Source organism: Hypanus sabinus, chromosome 13 (assembly GCF_030144855.1).
Source record: "Hypanus sabinus isolate sHypSab1 chromosome 13, sHypSab1.hap1, whole genome shotgun sequence".
NCBI lineage: Eukaryota > Metazoa > Chordata > Chondrichthyes > Myliobatiformes > Dasyatidae > Hypanus > Hypanus sabinus.
Genome location: NC_082718.1, coordinates 15,142,454 through 15,161,807, shown reverse-complemented (window position 1 = coordinate 15,161,807; position 19,354 = coordinate 15,142,454). Strand labels below are relative to the sequence as shown.

The 19,354-nt window shown below is 39.7% G+C and overlaps 1 protein-coding gene across 2 annotated transcripts in view; it reads left to right on the top strand.

Annotated features, from left to right (window-relative positions):
• Positions 1-19,354, top strand: part of ncaph2 (non-SMC condensin II complex, subunit H2) — a 49,263-nt gene that overhangs the window by 19,283 nt on the left and 10,626 nt on the right. For both annotated transcript variants that reach the window (XM_059987142.1, XM_059987141.1), the window contains exons 11-18: positions 117-188; positions 1,730-1,796; positions 6,780-6,884; positions 7,169-7,222; positions 12,629-12,699; positions 14,113-14,230; positions 16,962-17,030; positions 17,561-17,616. In XM_059987142.1, coding sequence (XP_059843125.1) covers positions 117-188; positions 1,730-1,796; positions 6,780-6,884; positions 7,169-7,222; positions 12,629-12,699; positions 14,113-14,230; positions 16,962-17,030; positions 17,561-17,616 — 612 coding nt within the window. The remainder of the gene's footprint in view (positions 1-116; positions 189-1,729; positions 1,797-6,779; positions 6,885-7,168; positions 7,223-12,628; positions 12,700-14,112; positions 14,231-16,961; positions 17,031-17,560; positions 17,617-19,354) is intronic.

Here is a 19,354-nt window from a genome sequence, read left to right as displayed (position 1 = left end):
GGGGGAAGATATTTAGAAGATTGGATCTATGAGGAACCAGAGCATTTGTACAGTGGGTTGCGTATTGCTATATTTTTGCTCCTGATGTATAGTGTTGACACTTCATGTCCCTGCAGGGTATATCTGAGGCTCCAGGTTACACCCTCCGTGGGAAACAAGTGAAAACAATTGACCCAGCGGATAGAAAGGTAATGCTAACAAATTCTAGAATCATTATTCAGTGTTTTAAATTCAAGAAAATAATCTGCAGGAAGTCTGATTTTGCAGGAAAAAAAGTGCAGGACTAATAGTACAGAAGTTTGATATTTCTGAACTTGAATTCAGTTAATTATATAACAAAGACAAGTACTGATACTGATGAGCATGAAACTTAAAAGAAGAAAATCGCCAGTTCTTAACTGTTGTCTGAAATAATTCAGTCATCCATTTGCTAATATCGAAAAAAGATAAATTGAGAATAAATTGGATCAATCAGTTTCCATCCATTCAGACTCGATTCCTATTTAACAATGGTGCACTCAGCACAATAAACCCTGCAGTTTCCATCTCATTGAACTTGTGTCAACATTGGGAGGGTTCTATAATATATAATTCAAGCAGCAGTGTGGTTCATATTGCAAGATTAGTACTGTACCCAAAATTCCTTTCTTAGACTAATCAGAGCCACAGCATAGTTGTGAGAGCTGATTACAATTTACCTTCTTCCCTCAGTTGCTAAGTCAGTCAGTCTAGTTGAACAGTATTTGGAAATTGACAGACTAAATTGTAAAATCAGAACCTGTTCTGTTTCCTGCACTTTCATGCCTTAAGAACTGTTCAGCTTCCTGGAAAGAGATTGAACTTTAAACAAATTAAGTTTCTTTTGTAACATGCTTTTTTTGGTGGATGGAATTGCTTTGAGTATCTTAATTACCTTTTTAAATGAACGTAATTTGGAAATAAGAAGAGCATACTTTTACTTTGAAAGAATTAATTGGGGCTGCTAAATTGTTGTGAGGTTTATTTACAAATATGATTTGCAAACAACACATACAGTATGTTATTCATCACCATAATGCAAGGGCCAGTTCTGGTTCACCATGGATTTGGAAGAGCATCAGTTTCAAAAAGTGTGTTGTCAACTTGATAAATCCATGAGGTAAGAGCCAAAGAAGCTGCATGTTATAAGCTAACTTATCATGCAACCAGACTGGATCAGATGAAAGGATCTCAAGGTAATATATGGTGACATATCTGTACTTTGAAAATAAATTTACTTTTAGTTTTTCAGATCTGCCACATCAATGTGTGAATGATGGACAATTGAATACTTAGCAGCAGGAAGAATCTCCTTGTCCCCAATGATAAGCAGATCCAGTACATGAGTTTGAAAGACAAAAGTGTATGCAAACACTTCAATTTCACCCAGAAATACTGAATTGAGTGATATTTCTTGAATTTATTACCCATTATCGAGTAACCTTAATAAAGTGATAGAGCAACACTTGACTTTGACCACTATGGAGAAGGGGGTACCCAGACCTTGACCAAGCAGTTATAAAGGAGCAGGTGTACATTTCCAAGTTAGGATGGTGTGTGATTAGGAGGGCAGAGTTTGCAGGTGTTCCTATGCATCTTCTGAATGGACCTGTTAGCTTATGTTACTGTACTCCTACTAGAGTGATATCCACTCAACATTGCTATATAATTGCAAGAACACTATCTTCAGTTATTATTTTTCATGCTGCAGGAAGTGCTTGATCCTTGGAGGAGCTTGGACCCCTTTGAAGCCACACAAGACAAGCCATTCAAGAAAGGTATCCACCTGAACTTCTCCACTTGTTGTATCTGATGTTTCAGGAACCCAGCCTGAAGATATGAACGCCTATCAAACCAAAACATCTATTTGATTTATCTGTGACTGGTTTCTTCATCAAAAATCCAATTGGAGGAGCCTGGTGATAACTCTATATCATTCTAGATCATATATGCACAGTCCAGGTCCTTCAGCCCATGATGTGCTGACTTTTTAATCGACTCCAAGATCAATTTTATCCTTTCCTCCCACATAGCAGTCTATTTTTCTTTCATCTGTGTGCCTATCCAAGATTCTCTTAAGTGTCCCTAATGTATCTACCACCAAGCCCTGACAGTATGTTCCATGCATTTACCACTCTCTGTGTTTATATATTAAAAAAACTACCACTGACATCCCTCCTATACTTTCTTCCAATCGCCTTAAAATTATGCTCTTTCATATTAGCCATTTCTGGCCTGGAGAAAAGGCTGTAGGTGTGCACTCTATCTATGCCTCTTACCATCTTGCAAACCTCAATCAGGTCACCTTTCATCCTCCATCGCTCAAAAAGAGAGAAAACCTGGTTTGCTCAAACTTTCCTCATGAGACATGCTCTCTATTCCAGGCAGCATCCTGATAAATCTCTTCTGTACCCTTTCTAAAACTTCCACATATTTCCTGAAATGAAGTGACCAAACTTGAACACAATATTTCGAAGTGTGGTCTAACCAGCTTTTTTTATATATAATAGAGCTGCAACATTATCCTAGGTACTTTTGAACTCAGTTCCCTGTCTATTGAAGACCAGCACTCTGTATGTCTTTTTAACTGCCCTTTCAATTTGCATGGCAACTTTGAGGGATCTACAGAAGTAGACCTCAGGATTCCTCTGTTCCTCCACACTGTTAAGAATCCTGTCATTGAACTTGTATTCTGCTTTCAAGTACAGGTCACTAATCTGGCACCCATTGGGAGCTGCGGAGTGCTGGATTAGTGAAAATGCCAAATTACAGAAGGATCACATTAAGCAATAGCTAATCACCTCATCATACCTTTAAAATATCATGTAAATCAGTACAGGTTAGATAATAATGAAACAGGTATTAAATGAGTAGCAAGTGAAATTTTAATGAAGTAATATGGGTACAGATAAAATAAAGGGTACAGGTAAATGTACAGGAATTAACTGATACAGAACAGTTGAGCACTTCTGCTTCTAAAGTGAGATGTTTAATATACCTTCAGGCAAAGTTCCATGTTTGCAATTGTGGGGTTGTCAGGATCATCAACATCTTCATCTTGAAAAATGAGTAAAGCATCAGGAACTGGTGCTGAAACTGGCACAACAGCTTCTTCAAAAACTGTTGGTGGCAGCGCATCTGGGTGAGCAGAAGCAGAAGTCGGAGAAAGGAGGTCTTCTATATGCTACATTTCACTCGACCACCAGGCGGTCGGGAATTCGGCGCTGGGCTCTTCCCTGTTCACTGGCAGTCACCTTGGGAATCCTCATTAGTTTCTTTTCCTCCACTTAGTCATATACTTAAATTCAGTGGGTCACCACATCTGATCTGAGGTCGTAGGCAGAAGACAACGGAGCGCCGGTTGGGTGTCACCAGAGGGCAGTGTGTGACTGCCGGCAGGTGGGCGAGAGGGCGGACCGACCCAGCGTGCGCCTGCTCCCCCGCCGCTGGTGGGTGCCAGGCGGCCATGCCTCACGCAAATGAAATTAGTAAATGCAGGAAAACCAGCAGGAATCATCTGTCTGTGCTTATAAGAGCGCGCCAACACGTGAACAGATCTAGCGCAACCAAAACAATGCGCAACAGATTGGTATGGTGGCCCAGGAAATTTGAAATTACAGTTGCGTGGAAAATTTGAAATCAGTGCCAGATTATCGAGGGAACCAGATTACAGGTAGTCGGATTAGTGAAGGTTGACTGACCTTACAAAGTGTATCACATCATACTTTTCTGGATTGAACTCCATCTGCTACTTTTCAGCTGCTTATCAATGATCTGTTGTAACCTAGAGTAATCTTCTATACTATCCACACCACCACCAGCCTACCTGTCATCTATTAATTACTAACGCACACTTCCTGATCAAGTCAGTACAGATCCCTGCGGAATAGCACAGGTAAACTGATCTTCAAACAGAGCACACTCCATCTACCACTACCTTCTGCTTTCTGTGGGCAAGTCAATTCTGAATCCATACAGCCAAATTTCCCTGGATTCCATTTCTCCAGATTTTCTGAATGAGCCTGCCATTGAGAGCTTTGTTGAATGCCTAAACTCCACATCCATCGCTTTACCATCAACAATTTGTTATGTCACCTGGAACAATTCAATCAGGCTCATGAGGCACGATCTACCCTCAGAAAGCTTTGCTGAGTATCTCAAATCAGACAATGCTCCAAGTATTTTTTAATCCTTTCTCTAAGAATCCACTCTCAATAGTTTGCCCACCACTGATGTAAGACTCATTGGTGTGTTATTCTAAGGATTATTTCTACTACCTTTCTTGAACAAAGGCATAACATTTGCCATTCTCCAATCTTTTGGTATTACTCCTGTGGCCAGTGAGCACTCTTAAGAACATCATGAAAGGTGCAGCAATCTCTTCCCTTGCTTCACATAGTAACCTGGAGCATATACCGTCCAGCCTTGGGGACTTGTCTGTCCTAATGGTGGTTGGAAGTTCCGGTATATCCTTTTTCTTACTGACATGTTCCAGCATGTTAGGCTGTTCTAAACAGTTCTCATATTCATCAAGGTCCCTCTCACTGGTGAATACAGAAGCAAAGTATTCATTAAGGACCTTCTCCAACTCCAGGCTCATGTTTTCACTTTTATCCTGGCTCAGTCCTTCCCTTACCCTAGTTATCCTCCTGTTCTTCACGTATGTGTAGAATGTTTTAGAGTTTTCCGTAATCCTACTCACAAAAACCTTATATACCCTTCCATCATGCCACCAGTAACTTTTGCAAGATAGTACCGGTAAACCATGGTGATGTTCTGCAGGCTACAGACAATGCTTTTGAACTTTTCTAGTTCTCTTAGTCCCTACTTAAGCTCCTTCTTGTGTCCCAAGAGTCCTGTCTGATCCTTCCCAAACCTTAAATATGCTTCCTTCTTCCTCTTAATTAGCTGTTCCACTTCTCTTTTGATTCTTATGGTTTCTTCATACTATCGTCCTTTTCTTGCTTCACTGGGACAAACTTATCTAGAATGCCAAGCAAGCGCTCCCTAAACAACCTCCACATTTTCATTGTGCATTTCCCTGGGTATATCTTCCCAATTTATGATACCAAGTTTCCACCTCATAACATCAGAATTTGCTTTCCCCTAATTAAATGCTTTCTCATACCATCTGCTCCTTTCCCTGACCATGGCTATGGTAAAGGTCAGCAAGCTGTGGTCACTCTCTGAAATACTGTATTCACCCACGAAGAGATCTGTCCCCTAACCAGATTCATTGCCTAGTACTGAATTCTATATGACTTCTCCTCTAGTCAGCCTGTCAACATACTGTATTGTGTCAGGAGCCTTTGCTGAACACATCTGACAAGCTCTGCCCAATCTAGCTCTTTTTGCAGTACTAAAGTGCCATTCAGTATTAAGGAAGTTACAATCATGCATGACAACAGTCTTGTTTTTATGCCTTTCCCAGTTCTGCTCTTCAGTGTCTCTTGCAACTGGTGGTTCTATAGAATGCTCCAAATGGTGATTGTTCCCCTTCCTGTTTCTGGCAATCACCCACACTGTTTCGGTGGATGATCTCTCTATGATGTCCTCCCTTTCTGCAGCTATGATACTCTCTCTAATTAACAAAGCCAGTGCCCCACCTCTTTTACCTCCTTACTTGTTCCTTTTGAATCCCAGATCATTCCTGCCCTTGTGACAGCCAGATCTGTGTAATGGCCACGGTGTCATAGTTCCATGAAGCATATGTGTCTAAGTTTCTTCTTGCTAACATAATCCACCTCCAGGTGGTGAGCTGCTGCCTTGTTCATCTGCAGTCATTCTGGTCAAAGTACTTCTACAATACTATTGGGTAGGAAATTTTAGGGTTTAACCAATTGGTGGTAAAGTATACACAATATGTTACTTGAGAAGGAACTGGTAGGTGTTTCCTATAAGTCTGGTGGGAGGTGTCTGAAAAGCCTGGATTATATTTTAGATGGTGTACACTACAGTCACTGGATAGAAAGAATTAACATTTTAGGTATTTGATGAGATGTCAACTAATTTGACAACTGTGGATAAGACTAAGTTGTGTTCTGATGTTGGCATTTAAGCTAGGTGGTCACTTTTGACATAATCTTGGGCTGTCAGTGTTAGTCCATGGAACCAAGATGAGAGAGAGAGAGTTGGGTTTTATCCTGGCTTCAATGCCAGCACACTCTAGCAGAACTGTTTGGGAGATGGTTAATCTCGATGTTACTGCCAGACTGTTGAATGATACTTTCAGGAATAAATTTTCACATAGTAATTAGCTATAATCTGGAGAACCTTGTCTTTCACAAGACTTCAGATGTTAGATGAGCTATATAGATATTAGCCAAGATTATTAAGGACTGTAGTGTTTAAATTAAAAAGAATTGGAAGTGAAGGTGATGTGCATTTTCATTATTGAATGGTGATGATGGTTTATGGGGCTGAAAGGTCTGTTCCTGGATAAGGTCTTTGACTTTAGGTCCATTATTTCAAGACATGAATAAACACGGATTTGGAGTGAGCTATTTTGTGCAAGCTGGTGTTCTGGAGTGTGCCATCTTGCTTATACTGGAGATCTGACTTGAAACTTGATATATATAGCCCAGAGATCAAATGATCCAAGTTAAAACACCGACCACCAGCAAATCTGATGTTATTGATTACGGCTGATTGTGATGTGGGGTCAGGGAATTATTTAGGCTGTTAAGCTGTTTGATTTTTTTTTAAGTTTTACTGTTCTGTTGTCAAAATGGTGATGGGGTAACTTTTGTCTTTCTTTTTAGGAAGGTATTTTATCATCCCATCATGTGTCAATGTCACAGGAACCAAACGGAAGCGGAAAAGCTTTGGAAAAGTGAAAGACTTTGGGAAATGGTTCTCTGGAATATGTGAGTGGCTCCTGATATGGTTCTCCCAATGATCGTTGAATATGTTGTTACTAGACTGTGGCCCCTGGGGTCTGCATTGAGCATGGATGTTTCAAATGTCCCTATTATATGTATCAAATATTGTGGGTATCTTCTGTTAAAAGTGAGTTATCTATAGATGGGATTTATAAAATGAAATCTGTTTTAAAGTGGCTTGCAGTTCGTGTACTCTGCACAGTGATGTTTACTGCTGTTTTCTCTCTGTTTCTTTGTTGCACTGCTCCCTTTTTCTTTTAATTTATTAGATTATGGTGGACAGAGTGATACAAAGAACAAAAAGAGAGGACCAATGTTTGCAGGTGAGAATTAATGCTTATAAAGTAAGGCCAGTTTTTATTCCTACCTCAGTGGTTCATTAAAAGGATCTTCCCTGACTTTATTGACTGAAAGAATCGGGGTGATTCATCTGCAAGAGGATTAGCACCCAAATCCTGACTGAATCCTATTTCTTCACTGAGCACTTAGTTTACCCATTTCCGTAATCTCACTCTGGTCTGTTACTTGTCCTCTGGCCACATTTGCTGTGGGTGGATTGGAAAGCTAGTGGCAAAGACCAGTTCAAGTTTGCAGTTGAATGAGAAATTGGATGTTACATTTTTGATGCTGTTTTTAATAAGCAACCCCCACATTAGAGGAATTGCATTCCTGGAAAATTGCATCATCTGCACATGCATCAAGAAAAGTGAATTGGGGAAAAAAAATTGAGAGCAAATTTTAGTCCATGTCATAAAATTTTGGGTAGTGATTTATGAACTCTGTAGGAGTAAATTGATGTTGTTTGAAGTAGTTGCAAAGGGGTCAACCGTATTTAAGTGGAAAGCTGGAGAGGGTCCAGAGATACCTCCAGAGGCAATTACAAGAATGGATGAGAAGCCATTACATAAGATTTTTTGCAGAAGAAGAATATGGTGCTAAGTGTTGTGGACAAGTCAGGAAATGTATGAAAAAAGCTTAATTTGATAATTTTGATATAATGTTATTTGTTACTTTGAGAGCTATTGTGTTGCTCTAGGTGGGGTAGAAACCAGTGTGTGGGTATTTGAAAATAGAATTGTTGAAGGCAAGAATGTGGATTTGCCAAAGGAAACTGGAAATAGAAATTATTGGAGGGAAGTTTAGGGGAGACATCAGGGGTAAGTTTTTTACACAGGGTTGTGAGTGCCTGGAATGACTTTCCAGGGATGGTGGTGGAGGCTAAAACATTAGGGGTATTTAAGAGCCTCTTGGACAGACACATGGATGAAAGAAAAATGGAGGGTTATGGGGTGGTGTGGGTTTAGTACTTTTTTAAAAAAGGATTATATGGGTCAGCACAACGTGGAGGGCTGAAGGGCCTGTACTGTGCCGTAGTGTTCTATGGTTCTATTGAATGGTGATTTGCAAAGGGGCATCAATTACTTATGAAGAATGTAATAATTTTGGTGTATGTTATGAAGGTATTTGTGGCAGTACCTGTGGGGAGAAGACCAAAACAACATCAGGTGAAGCAAAAGCAGAATGAATGTTATGAAGGAATTACTCTAAGAGTTGGGTTTTTTTTTTGGAAACTTGAGCTTGGAGAGAGCATAATGGCAAGGTGAGAAGAAACTAGGTTCAGAATCAGGTTTAATTATCACTGTCTTATATGACATGAAATTCGTTAATTTAACTCAGTAGCAGCAGTATTGTGCAAACACCTAAATTACAAAATAAATAGTGCACAAAAAGGAATAATGGTTCATAGGCCACTTAGAGATCTAATAACTATGGGGAAGAAGCTATTACTGAACCATTAAGACTCCTCTGTCTCCTCCCTAATGAAGTATGTTTCTCATGGTGAGGGTTCTTAATGATAGATTCTGCATTATTGAGACTCTGCCTCGCTGGTGGGTGGTGGTGGTGGGGTTGTGCTTGTGATGGAGCTTGCTGATCTTACAACTCTTTTTGCAATCCTATGCATTGAAGCCTCCATATCAGGCTGTGATGCAACCAGTGAGAATGCTCTCCACCATACATCTATAAAAATTTGCAGGATTCTTAAGTGACATACCAAAATGAAAGAGAAATTTCAAAACCTGTGCCAGTGATAATGAACCTAATCTTGATTTCCTCAAACCTCCAATAAAGTAGACCCACTGGCATACCACCTTTGTGTTTGCATCAGTGTGTTGGAACCCAGACAGATTGTTGGAGCTGCTTGCCCATTCCACTACTAAACCCTCAAATGAGGACTGTTATGGGTTCTCCCGACTTCCCCCTTCCTGAAGTCTACAGTTAGTTCCTTGGTCTTGATTATGTTGAATGCAAGGTGGTTGTTGCAACACCACTCAACCAGCTAACCTGTCTCACTCCTGTAGACCTCATTGCCATCTGAGATTTTACCAGCAACAGTAAATTTATAATAGAAAATCGCATTTGAGTTGTACTTAGCTACACAGCCACGTGTGTAGAGCAAATACGGCAGTGAATATGTGCATCTTTGAGGAGTACCAGTGTTATCAGTGAGGAGAAGATGCTATCACTGATATTTACCAGTGGTTTCCTAAAGATGAAGTAGAGGATCCTGTTGCAGAGGGGGTACAAAGGCTGAGGCTTAGAAGCTTGGTGATTAATACTGAGGGTATTGACTACTAAGTCTCGTGCGGTTTCTTTTGCTGTTGTCTAGGTGCTCCAAAGCAGAGTGGAGAGCCATTGGCTTTTGCATCCACTGTAGATGTGTTGTGGCTGTAGACAAATTGCAGCGGGACCAAGTTGTTGCTCTGCAGGAGTTAATGCTAGCCATAACCAACTTCTCAAAGCACCTCGTTACGATAGATGTGGTTGAGGCAGTTCATCCTGATCTTGGGCATCAGTATAACTGCTGCCTTTTTGAACCAGGTGGGAACGTCAGACCACAGCAGTGAAAGGTTGAAGATGTATTTGAACATTCTAGGCAGTTGATTGGCACAGATTTTCAGTATCTTTCCAGGCACACCATTGGGACCTGACAGATGTTATGTCACCCTCGCATAGAGATCACAGTGTCAAAGTTTAAAGTAAATTTATTATCATATTACAATACTGTATGTCACCATATACAATGCTGAGATTGATTTTCTCGTGACCGTACTCAATAAATCTATAATAGAATAATAACCATAATAGAATCAATGAAATGCCACACCAACCAGTTTGCAAAGACTAACAAACTGTGCAAATACGTAAAGGAAGAAATGATAATAAATAAGTAAGCAATAAATATCAAGAACATGATGAAGAATCTTTGAAAGTGAGTCAGTGGGTTGTGGGAACATTTCAATGATGAGGCAAGTGAAGTTGAGTGAAGGTATCCTCTTTGGTTAAAGACCCTGATGGTTGATGGGTAATAGCTGTCTCTGGTGGTGTTAGTCCTGAGGCTCCTATACCATCTTCCTGAAGTTAGCAGTGAGAAGAGGGAGTGTCCTGGGTGGTGGAGGTCCATCGTCACTGTCGCTGGATGCTGTAGGGATTTGCATAGGTTTAGTATTATTCGCCCTTTCAAGGTGTGGGTAAAAGTTGTAGAACTCATTGGGGAATGAAGCATCAATGTTTCTTATACTGTTAGGTCTCACCTTCTAGGATGTAATAGCTGCTATACATCTGATTGTGTCTTTAATTTCATTGCCTTTACTCTGTTATAATGGCCTTCTGTAGGTCATACCTGGACCACTTGCAAGATTCAGGATCACCAGCCTGGAATACCACAGATCTAAACCTAAGGTTTATCCAGTGATTCTGGTTTGGGAAAACTTGGGTTGTTATAAGACGATAAGATATAGGAGCAGACACAGGGCATTTGACCATCGAGCCTGCTCCACCATTCAATCATGGGCTGAACTAATTGCCTTCTCCTCATACCCTTTGATGCCCTGGCTAATCAAGAACCTATCTATGTCTGCCTTAAATTCACCCAATGACTTGGCAGCAAATTCCACAGATTTACCACCCTTTGACTAAAGTAATTTCTCCACATCTCAGTTCTAAATGGTTGTCCTTCAATCCTGAACTCATACCCTCTTGCCCTGGCCTCTCCTACCATGGGAAATAACTTCGCCATATCTGATTTGTTCAGGTCTTTTAACATTTGGAATATTACTATGAGATCCCTCCTCATTCTCCTGAACTCCAGGGAATACAGCCCAAGGAGCTGCCAGTTGTTTCTCATTTCATTCCTGGAATCATTGTCGTGAATCTTTTCTGCACCCTTTCCGATGTCAGTATATCCTTTCTAAAATAAGGAGCCCAAAACTGCACACAATACTCCATGTGGTCTTATGAGGGTCTTAAAAAGCCTTAAAATCACATCCCTACTCATATGTTCCATACCTCTAGAAATGAATGCCAACATTGCATTTGCTTTTTTCACCACCGACTCAGCCTGGAGGTTAACCTTTAAGGTATCTTGCATAAGGACTCCCATATCCCTTGCATCTCTGCATTTTGAATTCTCTCCCCATCTAAATAATAGTCTACCCGTTTACTTCTTCCAGCAAAGGACATGACCATACACTTTCCAACACTGTATTTCATTTGCCTCTTTGCCCATTCCCCTAAACTATTTTAAGTCTCTCTTTCCTCAACACTACCTGATCCTCCACCTATTTGTGTATCTTCAGCAAATTTAGCCACAAACCTATTAATACCATAGTCCAAATCATTGACATACATCATTAAAAAGCAGCGGTCCCAACACCAACCCCTGTGGAACTCCACTGGTAACCAGCAGCCAGTCAGAATAGGATCCCTTTATACCCACTCTGTTTTTTGCCGACCAGCCAATGCTCCACCCATACTAGTAATTCCATGGGCTGTTATCATGCTAAGCAGCCTCATGTGTGGCACCTTGTCAAAGGCCTTCTGAAAATCCAAGTACACCACACCTATTGCATCTCCTTTGTGGCCCCCCCCCCCCCCCAATTGGAATCTCCTCAAAAAAATTGTAGTAGATTAGTCAGGCAAGATTTTCCTTTCAGGAAACCGTGCTGGCTTTGGTCAATCTTGTCATGTGCCTCCAGGTACTCGGTAATGTCATCCCTAACAATCAATTCCAGCAACTTCTCAACCATTGATGTCAGGCTAACAGGTCTTGATAAAATCAGCAATAGCTGTGGTATATTCATTCTGATCCAAAGATGAATCCTTGAATATGGTTCAGTCCACTGATTATAGTTAATACTGTAAATGCTCCTCCACCTCCCTTGGTCTTCGCATCCCTTTGTGGTCTTCACCAATGGTGTTGCAGTCTTGCATTGATGCATTGTGCTGGTAGCAGAAGTACAGCTAGGTGATTGGACTTAGCAAAGTGCAGGCATGGGATAGTGATTATGCATGTTGGCTTTTCTGGTTCTTTAATTGTGTCAGTGGTAGCTTGTCAGAGGCTTCTTCATGCTGGCCTGGTTGAACTCCCCTGCTAGCTAGAGCTTGGAATGTTTTGTTGTGGGGAAAATGGGAGGAAAAGTCTTGGAACTGAGTAGTCTATCTTTGTAATGCGATCTATGTTACTCAGCATTTGTAGTTAGAGATGAGTTGATGGGGTTTCTTAGTAAACAATTGTCTTTTGGCTATGAATTTTTATAAATGGGGAGACTCAACATCTGGAGCAGACTAAGCAAAGTGGGGACCGTTTTAGTTAAATGTTTACATTGAAAGTAAAGGTTTGAGCTGTTCCAATGTGCCTTTGAGTGATTATAAAATGATTTGCTCTGTAGATATGGAGGTTCTGTACTGGAAACACATGAAGGAAAGACTGGGGGCACAAAGGAAGTATCAGCAGAGAATGGTGAGTAACCTGCAAGTTGATATTGGTACGAAAAGATCAAGGGACTCTACCTACAAAGTATTTGTCAAATAGATTTGTTGTATTAATTCCCCTTCTGGTGATTGGAGATTATTTAAAGAGGAACCTTGAATTCTCTGTCTATTGAATTATGTTCTTGGCTAAGGTCAGAGGCAGTACAATCTTACTAACTTTCAGATATGGACACGATTGGAGCCGGTCACAAAGTGGAACCATGGTTTGGCATGATTGTATTGCCTTGAAAGGGGTTAGTGAGGGTGTATGATTAGATGAGCCTTCTGATAGGGCTTTGATGTGGTACATAGCTGGGATGGATCTCTTGAGGCAGAAGTATGGATGGAGTGGATATCTTAAGGTTGGTGTATGGTTTCGCAGTAATAAAACAAGGCTTCATAGTATAAAGGAGGGTAGAGAAACTTTAGGGAGTATAGCAGGCTAGATAAATAAGCATGTTTAGAAATATGTGAAAAATATATGTAAAAAAATGTGAAAAATTGAGGCCATCACAAAGGGGGGAAAAAGAAAGTTTTATTAAATATGAGAAATTGAAAAGTGTCGATGCTCAGAGGGACTTGCAAGTTTTGTGTTATTTACTGGAAGATGTAGCTTCAGCAAGCAGTTAAAAAGGCATATGGTATACCCTGGTCTTTATAATAAAAAGATATAAGTACTTGCTCCAATTATATTGGGGCCTCATGAGGCTAAATACATTATCTTGGATGTAGGTCTGGTTCGTGTGGTTCTTGAACAATAGAGTGCAGTGAGAATTTATGAGTGATTATTAGCTTTGTTGTAAATGATTAAGCAGATTGCTAAATGTATTCAAAACGGGTTAAGAGACATGACTTAGTGGAGAAAAGTAATGAGATAAAAAATCAGTCACGGTCTTTTTTAATTGGAGCATGTCTTAAGTAAGGTTCATGATTGATAGACCATTCTGAGGGTGGTGAAAGCTTGTTGAGGTGGTATTGTTTTGGGGTGACTGGGGATAGTACTTGGGCTGCTTTGTCCTTGGTGTTTGTTGTATGCTGTAATAGGGTTTGGGAGGATTGTGCATGGTTGGATGTCGTGTATGTGGCTTGAGGGCATTGAGCATGAACCCTTCTATGATAGGTAGGTGGAACTTGCTCAGTTTCCACCAAGTATAGAAATGAATTGTTTGCAGATGACAGATCAGATGGATGAAATAGTGAGAGGAATCTGATTTCTGGAATGTCAATGAGTAATTGAGGTTGTTTGTATGCGGGGGAGTTTGAAAAGGAATTGGAAATTATAGAGTCTAATTCAGGTGCTTTGCTTTGTCGTCCCTAATGCATTTGCTGATGCATTCCGGTTTATGTCAATGCTCCTGCTGTTGGTGTATATAATTATGTTAATGAAGTCTTTCCTTTGCAGATTGCGCTACGTGGGCGAGTAATAGAAGAGTTAGAAACTGAAGCAGGAAATGTGGAAGAAGAATTAAACAAGTTGCAAGAACAAGATGAAGACCATCTGGATTATGATGGAGTGGAAGGTAGTTAAAGAGACGGAATTTCACACTTTTTTTTACACGGGTATAGTTCTGTGTTTCTTGCAACCTCAGTACTTTGTTACTCTGCTGCAGTTATCAGTTGATTTGGAATGAAATCCTAGTGTACTACTGAAACTGGAAAGTGCTAGGGGCAGATTCCTGCCTTCCAACTGTGTAATTGAACATTGGCTGCTTCCTTAGCTCAGTCAGCCAGTATGTAGGCTTCAATTATTTTATCGAGAAAGTGATAATGGGATGTAGCAAAGGATATATTTCTAATCCACTGCTAAATATCATAAATGTATTATTCTCTTCTGTATCTTGATAAAACTGTCACACACATCTCATGGGATTGGGACCATTTCTGATCTTTCCCAGTAATTGGTGCATAGCTGCTAGGTTCATTGGAAGAATCAGGGGTTCCATTTTTGGATTGAATATATTGGCTTTGCCTTGAATACCACACTCTATTACCTGAAAATCAGGCAAGCCCTAGGATATTTAAGTAAATTTAGTACAACTTGTAATCTTCTGTCTTGGCTAGGTAGAATCTCAATATGTAGGCTGCAATCAAGCCACATGTGTTGTCTGTACTAGTGCTATAGTGTATAAACCAATCAAAATCTCATAATTTGTATTCTTCTATCTCAAACAACTTTCCTTTTCCAGTTGCTATGGACAGACAGTGAATTTCATACTTAAAGCAGTGTCAGTGAAATTGCCTTGCTCTTGCACAGAAGGGATCTACATTTTCAGGATTGTACAACATATAGAAATGCAGAAAATGAGACCAGGAGCAGTCTATTTGACCCTTTGAGCCTACTCCACCATTCTTTATGATCACTGCTCATACTCTTCCTTAAATTCAATGCTCACTCCCTAAAATTTTTGATATCTTTTACATATACAAATCTACTGGCCTCCATAAATTTAAGTTTATTTAGTGGATGTTGGAGGCTAATACTGTCACGTTTAAGAAGTAGTTAGATGGGCATAGCAGAAGAGGTTACAAACTGAGTGCTGCAAAATGGGATCTGTATGGACAGGTACTTGATGGCTAGCATGCCTCTGAACCACTGTCTGTCTCACACTGCTTGCAGACAGATCCATAATGTAAATTTTCTGAAAATAATCCATCGAATTGGATTTGAACTAATGCTGCCTGATCCTATACTCTCCTAAAGAAATATTTTTGAGTGACTGAACATGTGCTCACTGAAATGCTGCACTTTCACATTACAAGCCTTGTAGGTTGGTCTGTTTTGGACAAATGAAAGCTTGTCATGGCCTGAAGGGTTCATACACACCTGTACCAAACACAGACTTTTGAGTAAAGGGGTAATATCACATGCCATAAGGGGATATTATACTCTTTAGCTCTTTACTAGGTGTGAGGGAGGAGATACCGGAAATGAGTTGTATCTATTGCCTTTCACAATGAGACTTTGCCACAATCATTAATATTCATGGAGTATTGTCATTAACAAACCATTTTAACATGAGTTAATGTACAGTGCTAATAAAAACTTAAGAAAAGGTGCAGAAGGAAGTTATTTTCCTTGTCTGTTGGATCAGAGCAGCAAATGTTTTAAGGGCAGAGCTCAGAACAATAGCAGCTGGTTTGTCTTTGGTCTGATATCCTACAGACAATCCTCTGCTGTGTACACCACACATAGTTTCAGAGCAATCATTTCACATGTTATTGACCACCATTGTCCAATCTACATAATTTCTTTGTGTAGGAGGTGGGATTTATTTCCTCCCACTCAATCTCAGATAGGCAGCAGAAACAGAACTTAAAAAAGCTGCAGGGGTTGGGTGCATATTTGTGATTAGTTGGAATCGTAAGTGCAATTTAATTGTGGTTTGGGAAGAAAGTAAGTCAGGATTATCTTCCAGATACTCTTGATTAATGCTGGTTAGCAACAAATAGTCTTGAACTGGAATGAATTAAATTTTCATTTATCTCAAATACCAGAAAGTAAGTGAAACATTTTGAACTTCCACTCCTTTTATTTCTTTCTACATTGCTGATGAATTTCATCTGAATTTTGCCATAAATTTCATTTTACAACAAACCTCTTGCTCTAGTTAGCTGGAATTGGGCATCCAGGACATACAGGACACTTTGCTGCAAAGGTGTAAAGGTTGTTCTAATTGATTAAAGTTTAGCCAATTGTGGTTCTTGCAGTAAACTGATGCACCCAGTCCTACGTGGGGATTCTGCAATTTGGACAGTTCATTTATGGGTTTAAGAGGAGACAGAGTGCCCCTGCTTTTTTTTCAGGTTATTTCCCAATCAACTAAGGACTTCTGATTCCATGAGGACACATGCTCATTTTGTGCTCAATGGTCATGAGGTGATGTGGTATATTCATCTACAAAAAATAGGCTGAGTTATAAACAATGAGTAGAAGTGTAAATTGAAATAATTCTGTCAGCGTTTCTGCATTAGTGAGCATTTGATGATTGCTGCTGTTGAAGGAACTGAATCTTTTGAAACGGTTCTTAGTTTTCTTTGGGTACATTGATCCCTTTTGTGACTGAGATTTTTAATATGAATATGTGCAAACTGTATAACTGTTCCACAAACAGTTAACGTATAACTGCTCCTCAATTACAGGGTATCCTGCCCTAGATTTGATAGTGGGAGTGAGATAGTGAATATTATTCAGTTAAACAATGCAGACAGTTGGAAAACTTTTGTTTTGATAAGCATTTTTTTTTACTTTAGATGACTATGGCATTGATTTGGAACATGAAGTTGTTGGATCTCAGGAAAACCATAGCCCCATGAATTTGGGTAATCATTAAAATCATAATCCAACTGTATTGTAACCCACTATTTCTTCTTGCCCATAATTAGATAAATGTTTCATTCCCATCCTTTCCTGTTATATCCTACATATACCCCCCACCACACAACCCCTCACCATGTAACTTGGGATGATCCTTTCTCCCCTTCCACAACTCTGGGTAGACCTTGCCCGTTTCCTCTAACCTTCAGCTTTGGATCTTTTCTCCATTATTAGTGAGTAAATGCTCTCCTTTCCTGTAAGTTAAGGGAAATTTTTCTTCTTGATTCTGCGTAAACCTTACCCCTTTCTTAACTTAGTTGAATTTTCTTCTCCCACTCTCTTTGCTTCGCCAGTATGAACTTCCTTGCAATTAAAGTCAAACTTTTATACCCTCTCCTCTCACCTACATCTTACCATCAATACAAATAGTGACGTACTTGTTTTCACTAATTGAACCTTCTCTTTATAATTCTGAGTTAACCTGTCCTCTAAAGCCTCTTTTGTCCGTGATTAAATCTTCCATTTATAATTTCAGATCCTCTTGGAGAAGCTGGATTTGTGAGTTACGAGGAGCTTGTCAGAAGGAATGTGGTATGCAAAACACCTGTCAATAAATCATTTTTAAGTATTCTTTTTTAGTTTAATACCTGTAGCTTTAATATCTAGGCCTTTTAAAATGCCGATAGTAGGCTTAACCTGTAGGTTCTGGATTATAGTAGGAATTCTAAGCAGGAATTTCTGACTGGTAGTTTTGAGACATTTCTGCTGTACTGAAACTCAGAATCTTCACTCTGGATTTCAGCAGTGAATGGCAGGATCAGAAGTTTAACATTATAATTTAATTCTTGGGGTGTGGATGTTGGAAAGCCTGAACTTATTGTTCATCCTCAAGAAACTGATGTTGTACTTTTCCCCCCAAATTGAAACTTCCTATGTTGCTTTGGCACCATCACTTCTGATTGAGTCTCTTTACTCTGTATTGAACAAGGGAAAGAGATTTCGGAAGTGAAGGAGCAATGTATCTCTTACTCTCATAAAGCTTCCTGCTTTTCATTATGTCTCTGTATTGGAGGACTGTATTGTGAGTATCTGTGTTCGGTCCTGAAGTGTGAATGAGTTTACAGGCACTTGCCATTTTAGTTCTCCATCTCAGTTCCCACTCAGAAGAACCCTCTGACCTTGATCTCTACATTGTTCCATTAAAGCTTGAGAAGGAGCAACACCTCTCTTTCCATCCAAGCAAATTGCAGCCTGCTACATTTGAAATTGTAATCAATTTCATATTTCTACAAGTGTCTGTAACTTTGATTATTACAGTTAAGTATATTGTTTTCCTCAATTACAATTCTTCTGATATTTTCCTATTTATTCTGTTGTCACTTTATTTCATCTTGCACTTGTTCTCCTTTTTGAAGCACAATTACTCCATACTTATAACCCATTGTGCACCTCCCTTTTTATTTTTTCACCCTTCCTTTTGTCCCAACCCTTTCTCTACAGCTAAGCACATATTCTGTCTCTGTCCCTGGATTTAATAAAAGATAACCTTAACTTGAGCATTAGCTCTGAATTTCCAGTCAGTTATACAGCACAGAAAACGGACACCACCCCAACCAAGCTACCTGAGATAGTCCTATTTGTCTGTGTTTGGCCTTTATCCCTCTGAAGGTTTCCTATCCATATACCTGCTTGGAGGTTGTCAGAGAGATGCTATGGAAACTTGAGCTCACACAGTACATCTTGACTATTAAATATGCTTTCTTAATATACTAATGCTACTCTAACTGATTATATTCTCCCAGACAATTTCTTACTTTGGACCTTTCTGTAATGCTCAAGGATAATATCTGTGCAGTGGTAAATCAGAAACCAGGTTTAATATCATTGGCATATGCCATGAAAATTGTTGTTTTGCAGCAGCAGTATATTGTAATAAATAAAGCTATTAATTTCAGTATGAAATATATTTATTTCATTAAGAGTTTATATTTTTATTAAATAAGTATTTCCAAAGAGAGGGAAAGAATTACTGAGGTAGTGTTCGTGGGTTAATTGTCCATTCAGAAATTTGATGGTAAAGGGGAAGAAGCTGTTCCTGAAACATTGAGTGTGTGTCTTCAAGCTCCTAAACCACCTCACTGATGTTAGCAGTGAGAAGAGGGCATGTCCTGGGTGATGGGGTTCCTTAATGAAGGGTACTGCCTTTCTGAGGGAGTGAGGGTGTCCTGGTTGCTGAGGAGACTAGTGCCTATGATGGAGCTAGCTGAGTGTACAACTTTTTGCAGCTATTTTTTCTGATCCTGTACAGTAGCCCCCTCCATATCAGATG